Source organism: Nomia melanderi, chromosome 11, assembly GCF_051020985.1.
Source record: "Nomia melanderi isolate GNS246 chromosome 11, iyNomMela1, whole genome shotgun sequence".
In the NCBI taxonomy this organism is placed as follows: Eukaryota; Metazoa; Arthropoda; class Insecta; order Hymenoptera; family Halictidae; genus Nomia; species Nomia melanderi.
Window position 1 is genome coordinate 15514316 of NC_135009.1, and position 21338 is coordinate 15535653.

Sequence of the window (21338 nt, forward strand, 5' to 3'; positions counted from 1 at the left end):
ATTTACTATCAAGATCATTTCGAATATCCAACGCTTTTATGATAATTATCACGAAATAACGTTGAAACCAATTTTGCCCGGTAGTTCTACCGTTGATACGATGCTCCATATCCGTTACACACGAAACAATACATCAAGCATTCAAAGCGCAGCTTCATAGGACATTCTAGGAAAGGCTATTTGATCATTTCGAATATTCAATGTTTTTAAGATATCAATAATTACGAAATAACGTTGAAACCAGTCATTTCGACCGGTACAGTTCTAGTGTTGATCCGATGCTCCATATTCGTTACACATGAAACAATATGTTAGATCAAGGATCCAACGGTTCATAGAACATTCTAGGAAAAGCTAATTCCATTGGTATCCTATTCCCCCAGTTACAGATTACTACCACACAAGTGTCATTACTATTACCATCGCAGAAATTAGCTCCAGAAACCCAAAATCCGCACAAAGACTCGCAGTCCACCTATTAAAAAAATCCTAGAATTGCTTAGCGTCACATCGAACTCATCAATTTTATTGTAAAACAAAGCTAGTAAGATTCCTCGGAAGCAGAGCTCGAAGAAATCGGCAGCCGATCTTAGGATCCCGTACTTCCCTCTCGCGAGGTCCATCAAGCGCACAGCCTCCACCCCCTCGCGCTCGCGGCGCGGCACCGCGAGGCCGCCTTACTGTCGCTTTCTGACCGAACGACCGACTTTCCGTCCTCGTCGGTCGTTCTTTGTGGCGGCGGCGACCAATGGGCGTCGATCTTTAGAGGTGCGCTTCCCTCGGAGCCCGGCGTCCCGCGGCGCGGCCCGTATCGCGGCCGTCCGCATCGTGGAGGCGCAGTCGGGCGGCCGCGCGAATCGTGCATGCGCGACACCCCGGTACGCGTGCGCCACCCCCGCGACTTATATCTATAAGGGCAGCTACCCCCGTCGAGGCCGGTCAGTTCTCGCCCGTTCCAGCTCGGGCAATGATCGATCCCCGCCCGTCGCCCCGGCGTTTGACCCTGTTTCCGCGCACCGTGTCGCCGCGCTCTGCCCCGTGTCCCCGTTCGTCCGGCTGTCTCTCGCGCCCCGCCGCCGTCCCGTCGTGCCGTGCCGTGCTGTGCCATTCCGTGCCGTTCGGTGCCGTAACGTGTCGCGATCCCGTCCACCCCGGGAACGATCTCCGCCGGTGAGACGGGGAACACGGACGAGCCGCGCAGACCGTCCCCCGACCCGGTCGCGCGCCGTTCCGGTCAAGTGTCACGCGAGGCCGCGTCCCGCGACGGTGTCCCCGTTCGCCGATGGTAACGGAGTGTCCCCCCGAGGGACAGGCGATCGGAGGGTCCCGGGGAACGGCGAGAATACGCGGCAGGCCTCGTTGATGTCGCTCCGCGGACACGCCGAGCGGCCCACCGTAAAGCGCGCGGCGGCGAACCTCGGCCCGCCCCGTGAACCAGTTCCGCGGGACACAGCTCCGGCCACTCTTAACAATTAGACGCCGCTGCCACCCCCGACCCGACCCGGCTTCCTCGCCGCTAGGACGCAAGGATCCTCCAGGTACGCCGCCGAGGACGCAGCTCGATCCGACCATCTTCTTCGCGCTGCTACGCGGAACGCTCGCCGATCCGCTGGGAACTTTCTTTGATCAGTGCTACGAGTTCGACGAGTACTGGGGGTCCGACTCTTGATGATACTCGCGATGATGGGACGGGAAATTGGACGGTGGGATATTTCTGAACGTCGGATCCCTTCGTTTGTTGATCGCTGGAGATGGAGATTCAGGAGGGGTGCACTGAGATTCGTGTTTGATCGAACCCAGAGCGAATCGATAGTCTTGGGGCAGGAATTCTAGAGAGCTGAGAGGTGTTCCCTGGGTGTTTTGTTATCGTTGGGCTCTGTTATCTGTAACTGTCGGCGAATAGCGCGTCGGTGTCGCAGAGATGGGAATGGATAGTAGATGAACTCCCTTTCACTTGGAACAGATATTTTGTACGCGTTTTTCATTCCGTTGTAGATTGACGCGAGTAACTAAATTAGAATCGTCGCTCCGCTCTGGTACACTGGGTTTATCGAGTTATCCGCTTAATACGCACGTGTCAGATCGGAAAACCGTTGCCCGAGAATATCGCGTTCACGGTCCGGAGTGATCACTCTCGGATGCATGCATACTACCGCAGGACTCAGGATTTCAAGAGTGCAGCGCCTTCAGCTTCCCAGGATTATCCGGGATTACCGGGAACGTTCGTCTCTGAATCGCGAACTAAACGATACATCGCGTTATTTCGATCGGAGGCGCTTACCGCGGCGAGTCTCGCGGTCAATGATTATGCGATTGGCCCTTCGCTTCGCGGCAGTAACCCTGGAGATCGATCTCGCATTGAAAATCGGTGTATTCCCTGTAACTGGACCATTCACTCGTCGAATCGATGGGCCACGAAATCAAGAGTGAATAAAATTCCATCGAAAACATCGGTAAATCGTCTCACTAAGGGAACACTCGGAAATTTCAGTTTTAGGGAACAAGTAACTAGTCTTTCAGACATTCGCACTCGAAAATCACGCTCTTTTCATGATCATTCTTCTAGTGGGAAACTTTTCCTTAACCGTTTCCCCTTTTATGGCCCTCTGCTTACGCTCATTTTCGCATTCACGCGAAAAATATTGTCTTTAATCCAGACAATTCCTCGAAGCTTCCGCAATCCTTATTAGGAGCATCGCGATATTAGACTACTGATTACACCGTATTAGAGCGTTTGAAATATTGCGACGAAACGGTGCAAAGTAGAATTGACACTAGAACTACCAAATAGTCGAAACTCCAGCATTGTTAGTATCGAGGTTTCTATTGATTTACAATTCAATTTGCCTATTGCTGAATGAATTTCTGTAGTAATTTCTCAGAGAATGATCTGTCGCGTTTCCAACTACTCGTACGGTGTATTCTGCATATCACATGTATCACTGTGTAACTGAGTACATATATTGTTGTATTGGAGCAAGAAAATCGTCTTGATGAATTATGCTATTTATTAGGCATATAACCATAAATGAATATAGTAATTGATAGTAAACAAAGAGAAACTGATGAAATTGATTTTACATTATCATTCTGTTTACACCAGCGCGCGTTAAAGGTTAAAGAAGCAATCAGCAATGGGTCATGTTTATCTCTCTGGTAGTTCCAGTTTTAACTCCTTGCCGTACAATGACGAGCGAAACTCGCGATGAAGATTGCTAGACTAATTTAACAAGAATCAATGTTCATTACCCACAGATCAAAGTGAAAGACTATTTGCTACTATCACTATAATATCTTCGAATGAAATTTCTACTTGAAGTAGAATGGACAATTTTCTTGCATTGCTAGATTAATTTAACAAAACTGTATGTCGTTCATTACGGATCAAAGCGAAAGATTATTTCTTACTATCACTCTATTATCTTCGAATAAAATTTCTACTTGAAGTAGAATGGACAATTTTCTTGCATTGCTAGACTAATTCACATTTGACAAAAATCAATGTCGTTCCTCACCCACGATTCAAAGCAAACAACTATTTACCTATTACTAATTCATTATCTTCAAACAGAGTCCCCACTCGAAGTAGAATATACAATTTCATCGGCCACGATTCAAAGCAAACAACAATTTACCTATCACTAATTCATTATCTTCAAACAGAATCTCCACTCGAAGTAGAATATACAATTTCCTTCCATTTCTTCGAAACTGTCGACAATATATTACACGTTCAGCATCGAAAGTAAACAGCACGCCAAGGGGTGGAATGAGTTCGCGTGATATTTACATTCGATTCGAAGAGGGGACGTTCCTCGAGCCCCTCCGTAATTTCCCGACGCCTAATTGCCCGGCCATATTTCGCCGGGGACGCTCGCGTTCCCGATCGTGTCCGCGCGCGAAAATATCGCCGACTCGGAAACGTCGGAAATATATCGGAGGGATTCCGGGTGGGCGAAACGGAGGGGTGGAAACGGAGGGAGGAGATCCTGATGGAGAGACGCGGGTCCCGGGCTGTTGCGGTTCGTTGCCGCGGTTTGATCGAAAGGGTATTTCCTCGGCATACAGGAGAAAAGTTCTTCCGGGAAGATAAACTGTTCCGCCCTCCTCGCCCCGAGCTCACCCCCCGGCCGGGAAACTTGCCGGGGAACTTCCGCGGAAGATTCACAAAAGATTTTTTTCCACCCCACCCTCGATACTCGGGTGTAATTCAAAGAAGGGCAGCGAAGTTTCGCGACGGGCCGAAAGATTCGAAGGGAGAAATTAATCATCGTCGCTCGCGCGAGAAATCGCGACGCTCGCGGGTTGAACGGCCGACGATTTTACGGGAGATAAGCTGTGTCCCCGACGATCGAGACGATTCGAGACGATTCGAGATCGGTATATTTCTGGGAATAAACGTAACAGGGAACGAGATGTTCGAGTTGTTTGGTGTTCATTCGTATTGATTACCGTGATTAGCTACTAGTTTAACCCTTTGCACTTCGAGCAGTTTTTAATGTAACCTTTCAGTAACTCCGAATCAGTTTTAACCCTTTGCACTCGAGAGGCGCCTTCCAGTCGCCATTAGATTTGACCCAAGAACATTGTAAAATTGAAAATTCAATATTAACACGTTGAACGCCGCGCGACTTCATAGAGCAAAATACACAAAATGGAGAAAATACAATATTAAATCATTTGACTGAATTAGATTATTATCATTGCACGATCATCAAACTCAATGTCACCGGAATGGGTAGCATTATTTATAATATAGAAATGTTTGCGAATAATCATCGTTTAATTGAGTGAATTATAGTAATTCGATTTGCTTTGGGGTCCACCGGTGACCCCCATGGCATTCAACGCGTTAAATTTTATATAATGTACGAACACATGGAACATCGAAATAAAATAGTTCTGTCACTTAACTTATGCAAGGTATTCCTTTATGTTAGTTGCAAAAAATATCATTGACATTTCATCGGAAAATAATGAATATTTACTGAGAAAAATAATCTCGAGTGCAAAGGGTTAACACTAGAACTACCGTAACAGTCCTGATGACTGGTTCCGATTTATTTAGCAATTATCGATATCTTCGAAGCATCGAATATTCGAAATGATTTTGAAGATAGTTTCACTAGAGTACTAGAATGAATCTCTTTCAGCAACTCCGAATCAGTTTTGATATGAACTATCATCTACGAGCGTGCCTCTAAAAGATTCAAGACCCTGCTGTCTCACTAAAAAAGCGCGTACACATTTTAAAGTTACTAAAAATGAAGTTATAAACTGATCTCACAACGTCGCCGCAGTGGCAACAGAGCGCAAAGGGTCAACCAAATTGGCATGTCACACGAGAAGCTTACGCTATTTATAACCAGCAAATACCCGGTTTCCGGTAGAGTCGTTTCGCGCGTCGAACCCATCGGCCGCGAGTTCGTCACTCATTTCCAATTAGACACGGGAACAAAGAATTCGATAGCGAAGTGGCGCCGCCGAAGGGACGGGGAACTCGGAGAAATTGATTCCTCGCCGCGGAAGCATCGATATCGTCCCGGTGCGCTCCGGTAACCCTTGCCCGCCGGGTCGCGGACGTATCGCCGATACGTCGATAATTAAAAATCGGTCCGTCGGCTCCGGCCGGAGAATAATTAGCCGGCGCGAACCGTCTGTGACTCGGCACCGAATCGAGAAGTAGGTCGAACCCTCGCGCGGCGCTACGAATTAGAGGGTGGTTGACTTTCTCCCACTATCTCTCCGTTCCTCTGTTCCACCCCCGTCGTCTCCCCCGCGCTCCCCTCTCGCTCTGTCGCGCGTCGGCCGCGCTCTCTCGGCGTGCCGCATCGTTTCTGTCGGCGGATCGATCCCGGAATTATTAGGTAATTACCGCGGTGCGCCGGGAATAATTTCAGAATCGATTAGAGGGCGGCAGGAGGGGGCTGCCGGGAGGAACTTTACCGGGTGGAATTAAGTGCCGACTCGTTTAACGTCGGATCACTCGCCTCCAACCCCGATTCGCCTTCCCGCTAACGCTCGACGCTCGCGGGACGTTCTTAAATCTTCGAGGAACTTTGCACGCGCGTGCACCGCTAGGATCGGCGGAAGTTCCGCGGAGGAGGGGGAGGGCGGAGAACGTTCGGGGAACGTCCTGCTGAAAATTGGACTGGGTGAACGCGTCGCGAAAGGAGCTAATTTTATTTATTCCGACTTTACGTCGCGTTACGCTGACAGGGACAAGGGAGGAGGAATTTCGATTTGGAGGGGTTGGTTCGGATGTGGACTGTGTTCTTCGTTGAGGAACGTCGTGTTAACTAAACGAACGATGATTCTAGGAAAATGATAACATAGAAACTTCGAGGGTGGAGCCAATTCCCTTCTCCAACGTCGCCTCGATTTTCTTGGCAGGGGAAAAATTGTGAATTTCTAATTCGGAATGTTTTTCCCGAGCCGCGCTGACCGTGCGGCCGAGGAAGCCTCAACGGGACATGGCTGGCAGTGTTTACGGTAGGGTAGCCTATTCAGCTACGCACGTGTAAAAAGTGTTAAATATCTTCGCCGACTTACAGATTTTAGTAGAAATTATAGTATCTTATTTAAATATTAAAAAAGTTATAGTATCTTATTTATCTTATTACAAACATCTGTAAGTGGTCAATGCTATTTCCTACCAACGCTGCGAGCCATGTATCGCTACAGTATCAAAGTCCCCGCGTAACGATCATTCCCCATACGACGCATAATGGGTGATCGACGATCAACGAGTTAAGCAAGGCTGTTGAATGTTGCAGTACCGGTGGACGGCTCGCGAGGAGGATGACCCCTCGCCACGAGTGCAGCTCGCAGGCCTGCCTCTCTTAACGTCCCCGCGAAGCGGCGAGGAGGACACCGATCCCGGCGAACTCGGCGAGCGAGGGAGGCGGAGAGTAGGAGGCGGCCGAGGATCGACGAGCCGGCTGGAGGCGCGATAAAAATAAAGAAAATGGGGGTGCCGGATGTGGAGCAGGCTAAGAGACGGCTCCAGGATATTCTGAGGAAAGCGCAGAAGCTCGAGATACCGGCGCAAGAAGTGATCTCGACGCGGACCGCCCAGAAGCTTCTTGCCAAGACGAGGAACGTCCTGGCGTGGACGATGTGGATCACCCTTTTTGTCGTGCTGCTCACCAGCGTGGTCTACGCGCACTGGGAAACAAGGCAGGAAGTCGAGACCATTAGGACTGTCCTCAGGCGAACGGTGAGTCGTCGGCCAGTAATCCTCGCGATTTATCGCGTCGACCTCGCGCTGCTGAATTTTTAGTCGGAGAACTAATGGTAGAGTCAGAGATTCGAGGATAATTAGAGATTGACCTCGACGCGGTTCGTACTTTAACTATGTCGATCGAAGCTGGGTTTGATTCAAATTTTAAAGTGAACTTCGGCCTCGAAAGATTCTCTCGCCTAGTCTATCGTACTGGTGAGACACCTTCCGGTTCACCTTTTTATTTCTGAAGTCAGAAACCACGCGACCATTCATTAACAGCAGTGCCATACATTCCGACTCGACGTTTCTTTCGGAACGACCAATTTCAAATGTAGCTTTTGCATTCTACGTTCACCCTTCTACGAATGAAGTTCATCGTTTTATTTAAGGAATCGACTAGCAATTAGTAGGAAATCAACGATTCTATTACGAAGAGGTGTATCGCGTGTTTAAAAGTAACTATCAATTAACATTTGACGTTTCAAAACGGTTTTTACAGTACAAATGAAATCACACATTTTATGCTAGCAGTGAACGGGTTACTACAAGATTTGTCATCGTATAAAAGAATAACGAAAACTGTATAGAATGCCTAAAATTCTCACGGCAGTGAACGCGTTAAACTCCGCGCCACGCGTCTCATTGTAAACGAAGGCACCAACACCGAAATCTAGATAGTCGACTCGTTCAGTCCATCGAGTCGAATCGCAAACGATTGGCCCACAAAACGAAGTAGCCACTTTACTCCCCCTAAAAGAAGAGAACCGTGGAACGCGTGTTCCCCGCGAATATCGCACGCGAGCGGCACGGATCTTCCGTCGACGGTTTTCGTTACGTCGTTACCATTATCGGGCAATTCGCGGGGAATCGTGAATCCGGACGACGAAGCCCGCGCAACGATCGATCGGCTTTTATTCGTGAACCGGCGCGGCGCGGCGCTCGCTCGCTCGTCGGCTCGATGGAAACGGTTAACCGATAACTATTGTTTGCAGCCTTCCATTTACGATCTGAATTTTCCATGCCGCGATTCCACTCGTAAACCAGCCATAACCGTTTCCCTTCTCGTCTAATAAATATCGGCTTGCCCGGGACTTTGCGCTCGTTAGTGTCTCCCAGCGAGGAGACCGCGCGCGCCAGCGCCAGCGCGTTTCCTCGAAATTTTATAATTGGAGAACGAGCTGCGGGACGCCGAGCGGAGTCGTCTACGGTGCCCGGCGAACGCGCGAAACGTCGATGGCTCCGTCGGCCGCGAAATTAAAACGGAGCGGGCGCCGCGCGGATAATAAGCGGATCTGGCGACGGTCCAACGCCGCGAACCACGGAGCCCGCAAGCTCTTTTTTTTTTGTTCGTGCGTGCAGTATTTTTCTTTCGAAACACTTCGTACGCGGACCGCTTCGAGTTTCGACCCGGCTCGTTTAAGGGCGAGCAATCGAGCTGTACTCGATACGGCAGGGGCAATAGGATTTTTCTAATGGAAACTTTACGTCGAGCGACGCGCGGAATCTGTAATTAACCAGTTAAGCGTGGAATTTAGTTTGAAATCGCGCAATAAAATCGAATAATGAAGTGTGCACTCGTTAAATGCAGGCCAGATGCACTTGAAATACATCCTAACGGGAAACTAAAGCGAAACGAATAAGAATTACATGTCCGTCTCAAAAAGTAAATAGTTCATCGTTGAAACAGTTAGCACCATTAAGAGTTTTAAGATGGCGTGTATACTCGTCAAACACAGTTAACTGGTTAATTCGAGATGACACCAATGCAATGCTGCATTGCGAAACCGGGGAACATTTAATTCTAGAACCGACTGCAGTGACTTATGCCTAAATTTTTCTGGAGATTGAAATAGTATCTAGGTTAGTGGATTAGTTAACGCGATTTGTTACAATTTTTATAGGAATTGCATATTAATCGTATTAAATGCCCGGTAGTTCTAGTGTTAACCCTTTGCACTCGAAAGTTTTTCACTAGAAATATTCAATATTCTGCGATGAGATGCAGGAAAGTTATTTTATTTCAATATTCCACATATTGACGCATCGTACGAAGCTTAATGTTATATATAAGACTTTATAATTTTGAAAATCAAATCAAGTGGCGACTGAGAGTCACCTCTCGAGTGCAAAGGGTTAATAATTTCTCAGAGAAGCATTTACTTTTTTAATCATTGCAAAGAGACGTCGGAAACGGTCATTTTGCTCCGTCTGGTAGGTTTAGAAAGACACTTGAACATCCAATGGACGTCCAGTTGCCTTACTTTCCATCGCAGCTCCGTTGTAAAGAGCCGAAGTCGAGCGATGCCCGTCGAAGTCGCTGACGAACGACGCCGACGGGTTATCCGTCGATGATACGCGCGATATCCATCTGGAACGTCGAACTCCGGGCCAATTCGAGCGCGTTTTAATTAAAATCGGGAACGAGCGTCGCCCCGCTCTCCGTCGAAATTCCCGGCGGACCGTAGACGCGCGGGGGACGAAGCCGAGTTCTTTCATAACGCGAGCGTCCGCGAGCGCGACGCCGACGTCGTTCGGACGCCGGCGACACCGGAGATCAAACGACGCTCGCAGCGTCGTTTCCGATAGCTATAACCGACGACGCTGATCAAATATAATTCCAAGCCTCGTTTATATCGGGCGCACTGCTGGGAAGACCGCTCCCGGCTGGCGGAAAAAAGGAGTCGCGGAAATGGCGCGCGATCGGATTCCGCCGGGAGTCCGCGACGGTTTCCGATTTCTAACGTTTCTTTATTAACGCCGGGAGATTGCTGTAACCAGATCCCTTTCCGTCCGTCCCCGGTGTATCGATAATTCTTTCGAATTGGAAACACAATCGCTCGGTATCTCGGGTTCGCGTTGTTCCGATTCCGCGCGCGCTGCGAATGCTTCCTCGAGCGGGGATCGCGTTGCGAGTCTGGCTCCGCGATTAACAGGTTGCCGTATTATTCACTTCCGTTACTATGTTCGTGTAATATTTTACTATCGGCGATTTGTAAGAAATACAATAGAATTTTCTATTGTACTTCAAGTGGAGGTTTCATTTGAAGATGCGTTCCACTGACTGTGCGCCATTTTGTCGGTAGCTGAGATTAACCCCTTGGCGTACTATTTACTCTCGTTACTAAGCTCGTGTAATATTTTACTGTCGACGATTTGTAAGAAACACAACAGAATTTTCCATTCTACTTCAAGTGGAAATTTCATTTGAAAATACGTTCCACTGACTGCGCGCCATTTTGTCGGTAGCTGACATTAACCCCTTGGCGTACTATTTACTCTCGTTACTAAGCTCGTGTAATATTTTACTGTCGACGATTTGTAAGAAACACAACAATTTTCCATTCTACTTCAGGTGGAAATTTCATTCGAAGATAATACATTGATAATAGCAAAATATTTGTTCCTTTTGATCCGTGGGTAATTACGGGTAAAACATTCGACTATCGACCATTTGGAAGAAATGAAAGATTGTCCATTGTACTTTAAGTGGAAATTTCATTTGAAGATGATACAGTGACAGTGGCGAATAGTCTTCCGCTTTGATCCGTGGACAATGAACGACATTGAATTTTGTTACATTAATCTAGAAATCTTCATCACGAGTCTCACTCGTCATTCTACGGCAAAGTGTTAAGATAGCTACTATTGGGAGATTTATTTATGGATTAGTTCTCTTTTCTCGAGTTGTACGCTACGGTACAAATTCATTGAAGACGAAACACTATTCGAAAGATCTGTCTCTGACCAGCAGCCATCCAGTCGTCTTCCCGCCACCGAAGGAATCGCGTTGAAAAAACAATCGCCTGGAACGCAGGGTTCTCTGATTGATCGGAAGCGGCGTCACGTTCCAGGCGATCGGCGAGGTTTCACCGGCGCGATCCCATTGGGACGTATTAAATCCCTTCCCCGGCATCTCTATCGCGAGCGTCGCCGCGGATCGATCGCTTAAAAACCAGCGAGCACCGCGGCGCGCGCTCGGCTCGAGGAATTTTCGCCGGGTCCGTTTAATCTGAAAATTATTGCCGGCTCAGCCGTGCGCGCGAGTCGCGACACCTTCCTCGGATTTCCATAGGAAATTAATATACGCGGCTGTATCGCGGCATCGACTGACGGGGCAACTTCAAAGTTCGCGCGCGACTGGAAAGACAAAGTGGAATATTTACGAGGCAATTAACGGGCGAGTCGCGCGCCGGGGAAACACTTCGAATATCTTTGTCGCGGACCGATTGCTGCCTCCGTGGAATTACGCGTCGAATATCGAATGCCGGTATTAATCGAACGAAGACCGCCGAGGAGCCTCCCGCAAGATCCGCGCGGAGTCTCGGTAACTGCCGGCGGAAATTCGGGAAACTGGAGCGAGCCTCGGACCGGGTCAGGAATTACCGTCGGACGAGCGTCATTCGTAAATTCGGGAGGAGCCGACTCGCGGACGCTAATCGCGTTAGCTCGGTTCATTTGGATCGCGCTCGCCAATCAACTCGAAACCTCTTTGCGAAAGTCGCTCGGCCTCGTCTTCGTTTCGCCGCGCTTTGACGGGCTAATTCGCTGCACGCTGTCGCCGCGCTCTTTTGTTCGATTTTCCGCTTTTTCGCAGTTGAACCTCGCCAGTTTCGTCGAGCTCGTGTACAATGTTGCGAGAACGATCGTCTATCGAGGGATTAATTACGATCGGGATCGAGGATCGAGCGTGTTCTCCCCGAGAGGAACGCCGGTTCGATCGGCTCCCGCGATTTACAAGCGTCGCCGGCGAATATTTATTCGACGCGGAAGGGAAACGCCGCGCCGAGGGCGACGTGTCCCGCGGCTGATATCCCCGAACAGAATTTATGTTTGTAACCGGAGAGCAATAACGTTACGCGCGCCGTTCTCCGCGGGAATAATCTTCTTGTCTTGGAATTCCATCCGCTCCTCGCGTCTTTCGCTTTTGAACCGCGCGTTTCCGCTTCACGAGCCCGCGTTTCGCCGGCACCGTCTTCGTTTTGTTGCGCTGTAAAACTTGCCGGTGGCTGGTCTCACGAGAAGTCGCTCACTCGACCGCTTTTGTTTCTAATTTCGGAATCTCGAGCGATTCCGCGCGCGATTGAGTTTGTTGGGCGATTCGCTTTTACCGTTGAGACTCGAGAGAAAGTACTGTGACGTCGGAAGAGTGTTTTTGAATGTTTGCGATGAGTTCTATATTTATTAACCCTTTGCACTAGAAAGTTTTTCACTGGAAATGTTCAATATTCTCCGATGAGATACAGATGTTCTTTGAAACTAATTAATGAGGAAACGTATATAAATTAAGAAGGAGAGTTATTTTATTTCAATATTCCACGTATTGATGAATCATGCAAAGCTTGATATTATATATAAGACTTTATAATTTTGCAAATCAAATCGAGTGGTGACAGAGTCAAAGGGTTAGGACTAGATTCGTGGAACACTTTGATTGAACAGATTTCAGTTTTTTCAAATATCTAGTGAACGTTAAGATTTAGATTAATACATTGTATACTGGTAACGAGAAATCTCTTTATATAAAGACACTTAGCTATGCAACTTCGTTAATTACCACAGCATTGGAAAAATACAAAAATTTCATTCGAATTGATTCTCTATTTAAAATGTATTACATAACAATATATCTGAGTTTCTCTATGTACAGTGATATAAGTTGACGTCACTGAAAATTGCTATCCATTCAGTATTCCGAAAATTACCCGGTACGCAATGTGTTAACATTCTCTAATCTGTCGTTAATATATTCCCAACGATCCAAACCACCGTAAGATTCGCGACCGGAAATCTCAGATTCCAGCGTCTTCCGTTTTTTTCGGTTAATTCCGACGGAGCAACGGTTTAATCGTCGCCGATAACTCACCGGCTCGTTATCGAGCAACTGCTGCCGGTAATGCGGCCGGGAAGTGGGTCGACGTCGCCGGTATTGAAAAATGAAGGCTTTCCCGAAATTGATAGATCGCCGTTCAAACACCGTTACCTCGGCCAGCGATTCCTCGAGCGACTCGAAGCTCCCGTCGATATCGCTGCTGGCCAACGTGTTTCGGATTGTTCCCTTCAAAAATCCTTGAAGCTCGAACAATTTCGTTTCAGCGAGTTTCGGTAAACAATTAATATAATAACAAGACATATACGAATTGGAGATTCGAACTATGTTTATTAGTTAATAGTCTCGACTAGAATACAGGCTGAAGTGGTATAACATTCTCGAAAAGAAGAAACCAGAATTCCGCAGGAGTTGCGACGACGCGAGCTCTCGAGGCTCCTCGATTAACCGCTCGATTAATCTTCTTGTTTCCCGTTGTGTATAGAGTGTCGAACTCATTATCCGCGATTTGGCCGGGTGAGTTAATCGGAGTTCATCTCTCGAGTAGTTCGAGGGCGAACTCGCGAAGTTGCTATCGGCAGCCGTTCGGTTCCGCGTTTCGTTCCTCGCGTCGATCTTCGACGACCGGAGAAATCGAATTCCGTACCGAGTTTCGCGACGAAATTCGGCCGAGCTGCTTAGAGATTGGATCTCGAATCGTTCCGCTGTTCTTCGCAGCTCTTCCGGCACGAGAGCGGACTCCGACGGAGAATTTTCAAGAGATCGACAGCCTCTTCGCGTCCGGCAATATGGCGGAATGAAGGATTTAATAGATTTTTACTGCGCCATTCTCCCCGGCCGTCGAACGATCCCGTTTTTCACGCGCGAGCGTCCCGTTTGTTCGTCGAATGGAATAAAACGTCTCCGCGACATCGCCGCTCGTTCGAATCGTTCGTACCGGTGAAAATTAACGTTACCGGAACGTTACGACTCATCGGCGCACGATGCTTCGTTCGCGGGACGCGCTCGTATCGGAAAAAAACCGGCGATATCGCCGATGGAAACAGGATTCGATGAATATTTTCGAGTGTTCCCGGAAACGACCGACTAGACGCGAGCACGGGAACGTTGTCGTTTCCCGCGCGCCTAGCTGCGAGCAACCAGCCGAACACCCGACAAGATGGCCGCCGCGGAGACCCGCGATCGTTCCGGCAACGGCGCAATTGCTTTCTCGTTCCCCAGTTAACCGTGGAATTTAGTTTCAAAAGACTCTCCCGAAGTGCGCAACCTAAAGACAAATACACTCGACATGAAATAAGAAACGAAACGGAAATAAACGAGAATTGCGCGTTCGTTCGAGGAAAGAAGTAACCGATTCTCGAAGGAATTAGTATCATCTACGTTTAATAACAGCTGGTAATAATAAGAATGTCTGCAAAAATAATGTTGCATCGTTCTCTAGTTTTCAAACTTCGGATAAATAAACTGCTTATCAACGTTGATTTATATTTATGCCGCGAATCGGTTGTGCGCCACCGGTGGTACACGTTGGCGCGGCTGTAAGCAAATACCCGTCGAGGACAGTTAACCGGTTAACAATCGCACGGCCATATTTTTCCGTCCGGCTGCTGCCAGTCCGCCGCGAGTGAACGCGGATCGAGTTGTCGAGTAACTCGAAGCCGGCTGGAGAGGCCGCCGACTCTCGAAGTGCTCAATTTCCATGGAAATGGCAGCGAAACAGCGCCGCTCCTCCCACGCCGTCCGATTTTCGGGTCCCCTGCACCCCCCCGCCCTGTCTCTCCCGATGGAACGCGCGACGAACGCGACGAACGCGATCGAATGGAACCATATCCACTCGGGCCGCCCCGTTTCCGTACCCGTCGTTCCTTTCGTTCGCCCGAGTTTTCATTTGCTCGATTACCATCCGTTATTTGGCCCGCGGAAAAAGCTCGGTCCGCGCTTCGGGACAATTTCCGAGCGGAAACAGAACGTTCCACCTGTTTTTAGCGGTCGAACGGTCGCGCGCCAGGCACGACGCGGCCCGTTAAACCGACTATTTAGCGGCGTTACGCGTGTCCTGATCGATCCGGCCGACGAAATTTCATTTGTGCCGGCTCGAGCGCGAGCCCGTTCGATTCGGAACCGCCGTTATTGTCAGGCTTCGGATCCGTTCCGCCTTTTCCCTCGCGGAACCGCCTGTGACGGGACTGCTACTGATGCCGCGACCCTTCAACCGTGGCTGACGCGTATCCACGTTTCGCTTACTTTATCATCGACGGCGGTCCACGTTGCATTGATTCCTTACGAAATTCTCATTCAGCTTTGCGCATCTGTTTCATCATATTTCGAGGAAAACACTTTTCGCCGCGAACGTATTTCCCTTATCTAAGCTATGAATTTCGACCGGGTTCCCGGAGAGGAAAGAACGTTCTCAGCGCGACAGCCTTTGAGTGGCAGGCGTAGAATCTCGGAAACGAAGAAACGCATTTGCATCCGGCACATAAAGCGAAACCACCATCGGATAAATTGGTTCGCGGGAGACGGGAGCAGAAGCTTCACGCTTCGCGAGGATCCTAGACAGAGTACGCGAAGTTACAGGTCTTCGATGGTGAGAAATCTTTCAACCGTAACGCGTTTCTTTAATTTCGCGGAGGTAGCGTACTCGTAGCGTTCGAGAGAAGTGGAGGGAGAAGTGTCCGCGCGAAGTCGTTGAACACTCGAAGCGTTAAACGCGCAAACAGCGGTGAAGGGCTCGTCGCGGTGGTTCTGGCACGGGACGACCGAGTCGAATATCTTCCGTTGGCACAGATTCGGCGAGCGCGGGGGCGGGAGGGCGCGGAGGCGCGCCGAAAGAATTTTAATATCGATGCAAAGTATTCATCTAGATGCGCGCGAGCAGTCGGCGCGGCCATCGCGGGCAACGGCTAAATTAAAAAATACTGAGAGGTGGTAAACAGTTAAAAAGAAGAAAGCGCTGCGTATTACGGAGCCCCCGACTAGCCCGTCACGGTCTGGAGATTAAAGCTCGAACCTATATTTACCTTTAACCCCTCGCCCCGTTATGAACTCGCGTTCTACCCTTCTATCCGCGACACGCCGAATTAGGGGCGAACGATTCTTCCGCGTCGAAATCGAGACAGTGGAAAGTTTCACCAGTTTCTGCTGTAATTATTATTCTCGAAGGAACCATTAAAATCATGGAATCATCAGGGTTATCAGACTTCTCACGAGCTTCAATTGGCTAGCACTAGACGTACCACTCAAAATGATTTCAGTTTTTCTGTTTCGCAATTATCGATATCTTCGAAGCATCGAATATTCGAAATGATTTTGAAGGTGAATAGTTTCACTAGAGTACTATAACGAATGTCTCAAGAAACCGAAAATAATTTATTGTTAGAATTTTTATGGGAATTGCATATTAATCGTATTACTACAATATCCACAGCGATTACATTTCAATCGTGTCAAATGCTAGTTCCAGTGTTAACCCTTCGACGAAGACTCTTTAAAGTACACAAAGCTTGTAACACACGAAGCTAAATTATACACCGAACGCTTAAACAGTAGTAAAAAGGGAATTATACACTGATCACCTGCTGTTCAAGTAATTTGAATGAATGAATGAATGAATTAATTAATTAATTTTATAGTTTAATCGTATCAAATGCTCGGTAGTTCTATTGCTAGAATTTCATCAAACCCTCCGAATGCTTATCGCAATTCTATTTGTAGAAAAATAAAACCTAAACACCAATAACAATTGCACGATCTATATTCTAAAAGAAACAACAATTTCACTGAACATTATCATCCCATTGTCTGTCGTACTTCTTTCCCATTTTATTCCTACACGCGAACTAAACAGCGAAGATGCGAGGGGTCGAGGGTTAATTTACTCGTACCGCGGCACGCACGCTCATACGTCCCGGAACCGTCGATCGCGTTCGCCCTGGAGGCACGGAACGAAGGGCAGCCGACGTTTCTAAGGGCTCGCAGTTGGTTACCGCTGCTTTGTCGCGTCGCGAGGTATTTCCAGCGGCGCTGGAATGCTTCGCGCACAATGCCGTCGTATAGGAAGTCGCAGAGGAGACAATCACGGTTCTATTGTGTAAGGTCGCGGGAGCCGCGATTGCGTAACGGGTCGCCCGTAAATTTCGTCGCCGGAGAAATGCTCCGCCTCGCGAAAAACGCTCGACTAAATACCCGCCGCAGCGCGCGGCGATACGGACGCGGCATCGCTCGCTCTTCGTTCGAGCGCGTGTATCGCGAAAACTCGAATTTATCGCTCCGAGGAGGCGCCGCCTTTCCGTGTTTTATCGTCCGCCGGTGGATCCGTTCGATCCGGTCCTTCGCGCGATTAAATTCCGCAGCGACGCGCCTCCTTGCCGCCGGGGAACCGCGGCAGCTTTATTATCTCGCGCGAGGCATCGCGATGAAATTACTTTTTCCCGTGCGCCGGCGACAGGGATATTGCGTGCGACCGCGGCCCAAACGTTTCCCGGCGCGCTTCGTTAATTCTCGGATTTCACAAAAGCCGTTCCGAACTCTGACCGCGCGTCCCGTGAAAAACGGAAACGCGACGCCGTGTTTTTCGGCCGGTTTTTCCCCGATTCCCCCTCGCGGATCGCGCAATCCACGCGCGCCGGGAGTGAAGACTTGTCGAGAGCTGCGAGAGGAACATCGAGAGGAAGTCGAACGATATTGAACGCTGTTGTAACAGCGCGGAAGCGTTATTGTTGATCACTTGCATTTTGCACTGAACTGCCGAGCATTCAGTATGATTGCTACTTAATAGAGCTACCGACCGTTTCTTCAGACATTCATTATAGTATTCAAGTCAAAGCTTCGAATATTCAATGCTTTTAAGGTATTAATAACCGCGAAACAAACAAATCGAAACCAGTCATTTTGATGGATATAGTTCTAGTGTTAATCCCTGTGAAAATTCTAGCAATAGATTATCTTCAGTTTCTTCAGACACTCGTTATGTTACTGAAATGAATCTATTGATTTTCGAACTTATTTCGAGTACTGAGTATGGTAGTTCTACTGTTAAATCAACATACTCATATTTAGCAGGATACTATGTTGATTACTCGCGAAAGAACACCAAAACTGCGCTACATAGAATCTATCGATGACAGCGAAAGAGAAATGCACGTCAATCCAACAATAGAATCAAATCTTTCGGATTCGGAGTTCGCAATATTCCGCTCGCCGGAAGAGTCCCAAAATAATCGTTCCTCGCGCAGCTTCGACCTCGACCGTGCCTCGCGATAAATCAGAGCAACCGCGCGAGCGCGCGCGCGCCGTTCGACCGGCGATTCCAGCGGCGGAGTTTATCTACCGTGCAACGGAAGATGTAAACGTTACGCAACGCTCGAGGAATATATTCTTCCCGAGGCCGACCTCTCCCCGCGGCGCGTCGTTTCGCTCTCCGCTTCTCAGCGGCTCGGTCAACGTCGCCGGGAAATCGAAGTTTCCCTCGCCGCGGGACGCGGAGACGCGGATTTCCGTTGAAATTTACGGCTGTCCCGGGGAGCGCTGGAAATGACAACAACGCGACGGTTTTTAATGGACGCCGGCGCGCGCGGTTAATACCGGAGCGAGCGTTTCCCCAGGTGAAACGGCCGGGCGCACGCGGCGGCCAGGAAAGTCTCCGGGAAAAAGGCATTATCTGAAAGAGGAATCGACGCGGAGCTCGAAATAGCGACTCGGGGAGCCGCGCCGTTTCGGGAGGCGAATTCTCGTCCTCGGGAGAATGAAAAGCGGAAGACGCTTCGGAGTTTCGCGGGGTAGTTGATTCTCCGATCACGAACTCTCCGCGTTGCGTTTCATTTAAGAGAGTGTTGACAATTCCATGCTGAAGCTCGAAAAGTCGAATAATTTTAGGGTGTGTTTCCTTAAGATTCATTGAAATATTTAATATTATAACTGCTGCAATATTGGAGCCTACAGAGTTCAAAGGGTTAACACACTGTTGACCGGCAATTTTACGCAGAAGCCATCTTACGTCACCGGTTGTTATTTCGTAATTAAATACGATAGTGAGACAATCTAAATGAGCTTCGATATACCTTATTTATACGTAATGAATTGAAATGAAACTTTGGACATATATTTTATGTCACTTTGAATATGTTGCTTTCGCAATATTCTATGTTGTCGTGCTTATCAAAAATTGAAATAGCTAATGCAAGTGGAGGTACGAGTTAACTCGTGACCGGTGAACAACGTTTGGCAATGAAAGCACCAGTTAACTCGCGACCGGTCAACAATGTGTTAGGTAAACATTCGTAAGAATTGATCGTTTGTCGACCATCGACTGCAACGTGCGTCGCGTATGGGGATCCTACGGTTTTCGCGATCATTTCCGTAGCGTGAGCAGACCCGGAGTTACGTGCTCGCCCGACGTGCACGCGTTCGCGCCGTTATCGCGTCGCGGCTGACCATTTCCCCTCGCGGCGTCTAATTCCCCTTATTACCGGCTGCAGCCCCTGCCACAGCCCCCTGCCAGCTTTCAGCTCTCCGCGGGACCTGCTGGCTGTTTTATCTTTATCAGCGAGGGAGCCGTCGCAGTCTGGGTCCTCGGGTTAAGGGGGAAATTGTAAAATCATATTTTTTAATGAATCATAATACCGTGTTCTGTGCAACTTTAACTCGCGCGTTGAATAGAAGGGAAGTCGAGTCGGTGGGTTCGCGGAAGTTTTATATTTCAACAATATAATATTATATAATAAAATATGCCACTACTACTACGTGGTAGAATTCTATTTAAAAAATATGATATTATAGAATAAAATATACTACTGCTACTACTACGTGGTAGAATTATATTTCAAAAATATAATACTATACAATAAAATATACTACTACTACTGCTACTACTACTACTACTACTACTGCTACTACTACGTGGTAGAATTATATTTCAAAAATATAGTACTATACAATAAAATATACTACTACTATTGCTACTACTACTACTACTACTATTACTACTACTACTACTATTACTACTACTATTACTACTACTACTATTACTACTATTACTACTACTACTACTACTACTACTACGTGGTAGAATTATATTTCAAAAATATAATATTACATGATAAAATATACTACTACTACTACGTGGTGGAATTATATTTAAGTCGTAACTTAGAGAGTATGTCTGAAAAAGAGTGGTAAGAGAGTGGCGAGGGAGAGTCGTGTGTTGGCCTCCGTAGCATTGAGTTGTATTTTTACGTGTTGTTTCCATATTTCGTTAAATACATATATATTTATTCCTAATTCTCGACTCAAGATCCACTCTTCCGGTATCTACAATAACAGCACAAGTTCAGCCGCGCGAAACAGTAAACCAAGAAGTTTCAAACTCCAGTTCGTTTACACGTGACGCTATCAGCGCGCCGATATCCCTCTTCAAAAGCCGAGGGAATATCGTTCGAGAATCACGGGCGAACGATCGACAGGCGAGCGAGGCAAAGGCGTGGGTCGGACGGGGGCGGAGGGTGGCGGTCGAGTCCGACGCAGGATCCACCATAATTAATGGCAGTTAAGTTGAGCAGTGCGCCAGTAGCCCGCGTCAGCTGCACCGGTGCGAGACGCGCCTCGCCTGTCGGCGGAGAGCCTGCTCGAACAATACGGGGGGGTTGCGCGAGCCCGGCCGAGCGACTTTGCCGGGCGTTTCACGGCTCGAGCGGATTTCGCGCGAGGGATCCCCCCGCCGGCGTTCGGAAAACAGGGGGAAAAAGGGAACCGAGAGCCGGAGCGGCGGGCATGAAATTTCCGCGGCTGAAAAAGCAGAGATACGAGGGGCGAGGGTTGTTAAGCCAACTGCCGGGGAGTAGTCCCTTTGCGGGGCTTTCATTATATCGCCTCTTCTTCGAAGCCATCCCACGTTTATTAAACGTTTCGCGCTCAGCGTTTCTTTGACGCCGCGCCCGGAGGAAACCCGCGGCGAACGCATGAACGTGTACCGGTTTAATATTTGGAAATAAGGGGCGCGCCGTGCCTCGAAGAATTCGGCGTGTTAGCTCGCGGGATCAGAATGGCACTTCCAATTTTCCCTCGGTCAGGCGTATGAAAATTTCCAGACGCCGCCGCTTCGTGGCCCCCTGAGCAACTTCGGCGGGGTTGGGGGAACGGGTTCGATACGGTTCGTACGTGATTCATGTGAAAGTGAGAATTATTTTGGTTTGTACATTGTGAAGGTGTTGCTTGTAGACAGTATTGATGCGATTCTTTCGTATGTTTGATATCTAGTTTTAACTATATGCGCTTGAAAATTTCCTATTG

The 21338-nt window shown here is 48.4% G+C and overlaps 1 protein-coding gene across 1 annotated transcript in view; it reads left to right on the top strand.

The window, feature by feature from the left end:
- Nucleotides 1-965: 965 nt before the first annotated feature.
- Nucleotides 966-21338, top strand: part of LOC116432087 (uncharacterized) — a 112715-nt gene continuing 92342 nt past the window's right edge. The window contains exons 1-2 of the mRNA XM_031988441.2: nt 966-1538; nt 6777-7219. Coding sequence (XP_031844301.1) covers nt 6968-7219 — 252 coding nt within the window. The 5' untranslated portion in view covers nt 966-1538; nt 6777-6967. The remainder of the gene's footprint in view (nt 1539-6776; nt 7220-21338) is intronic.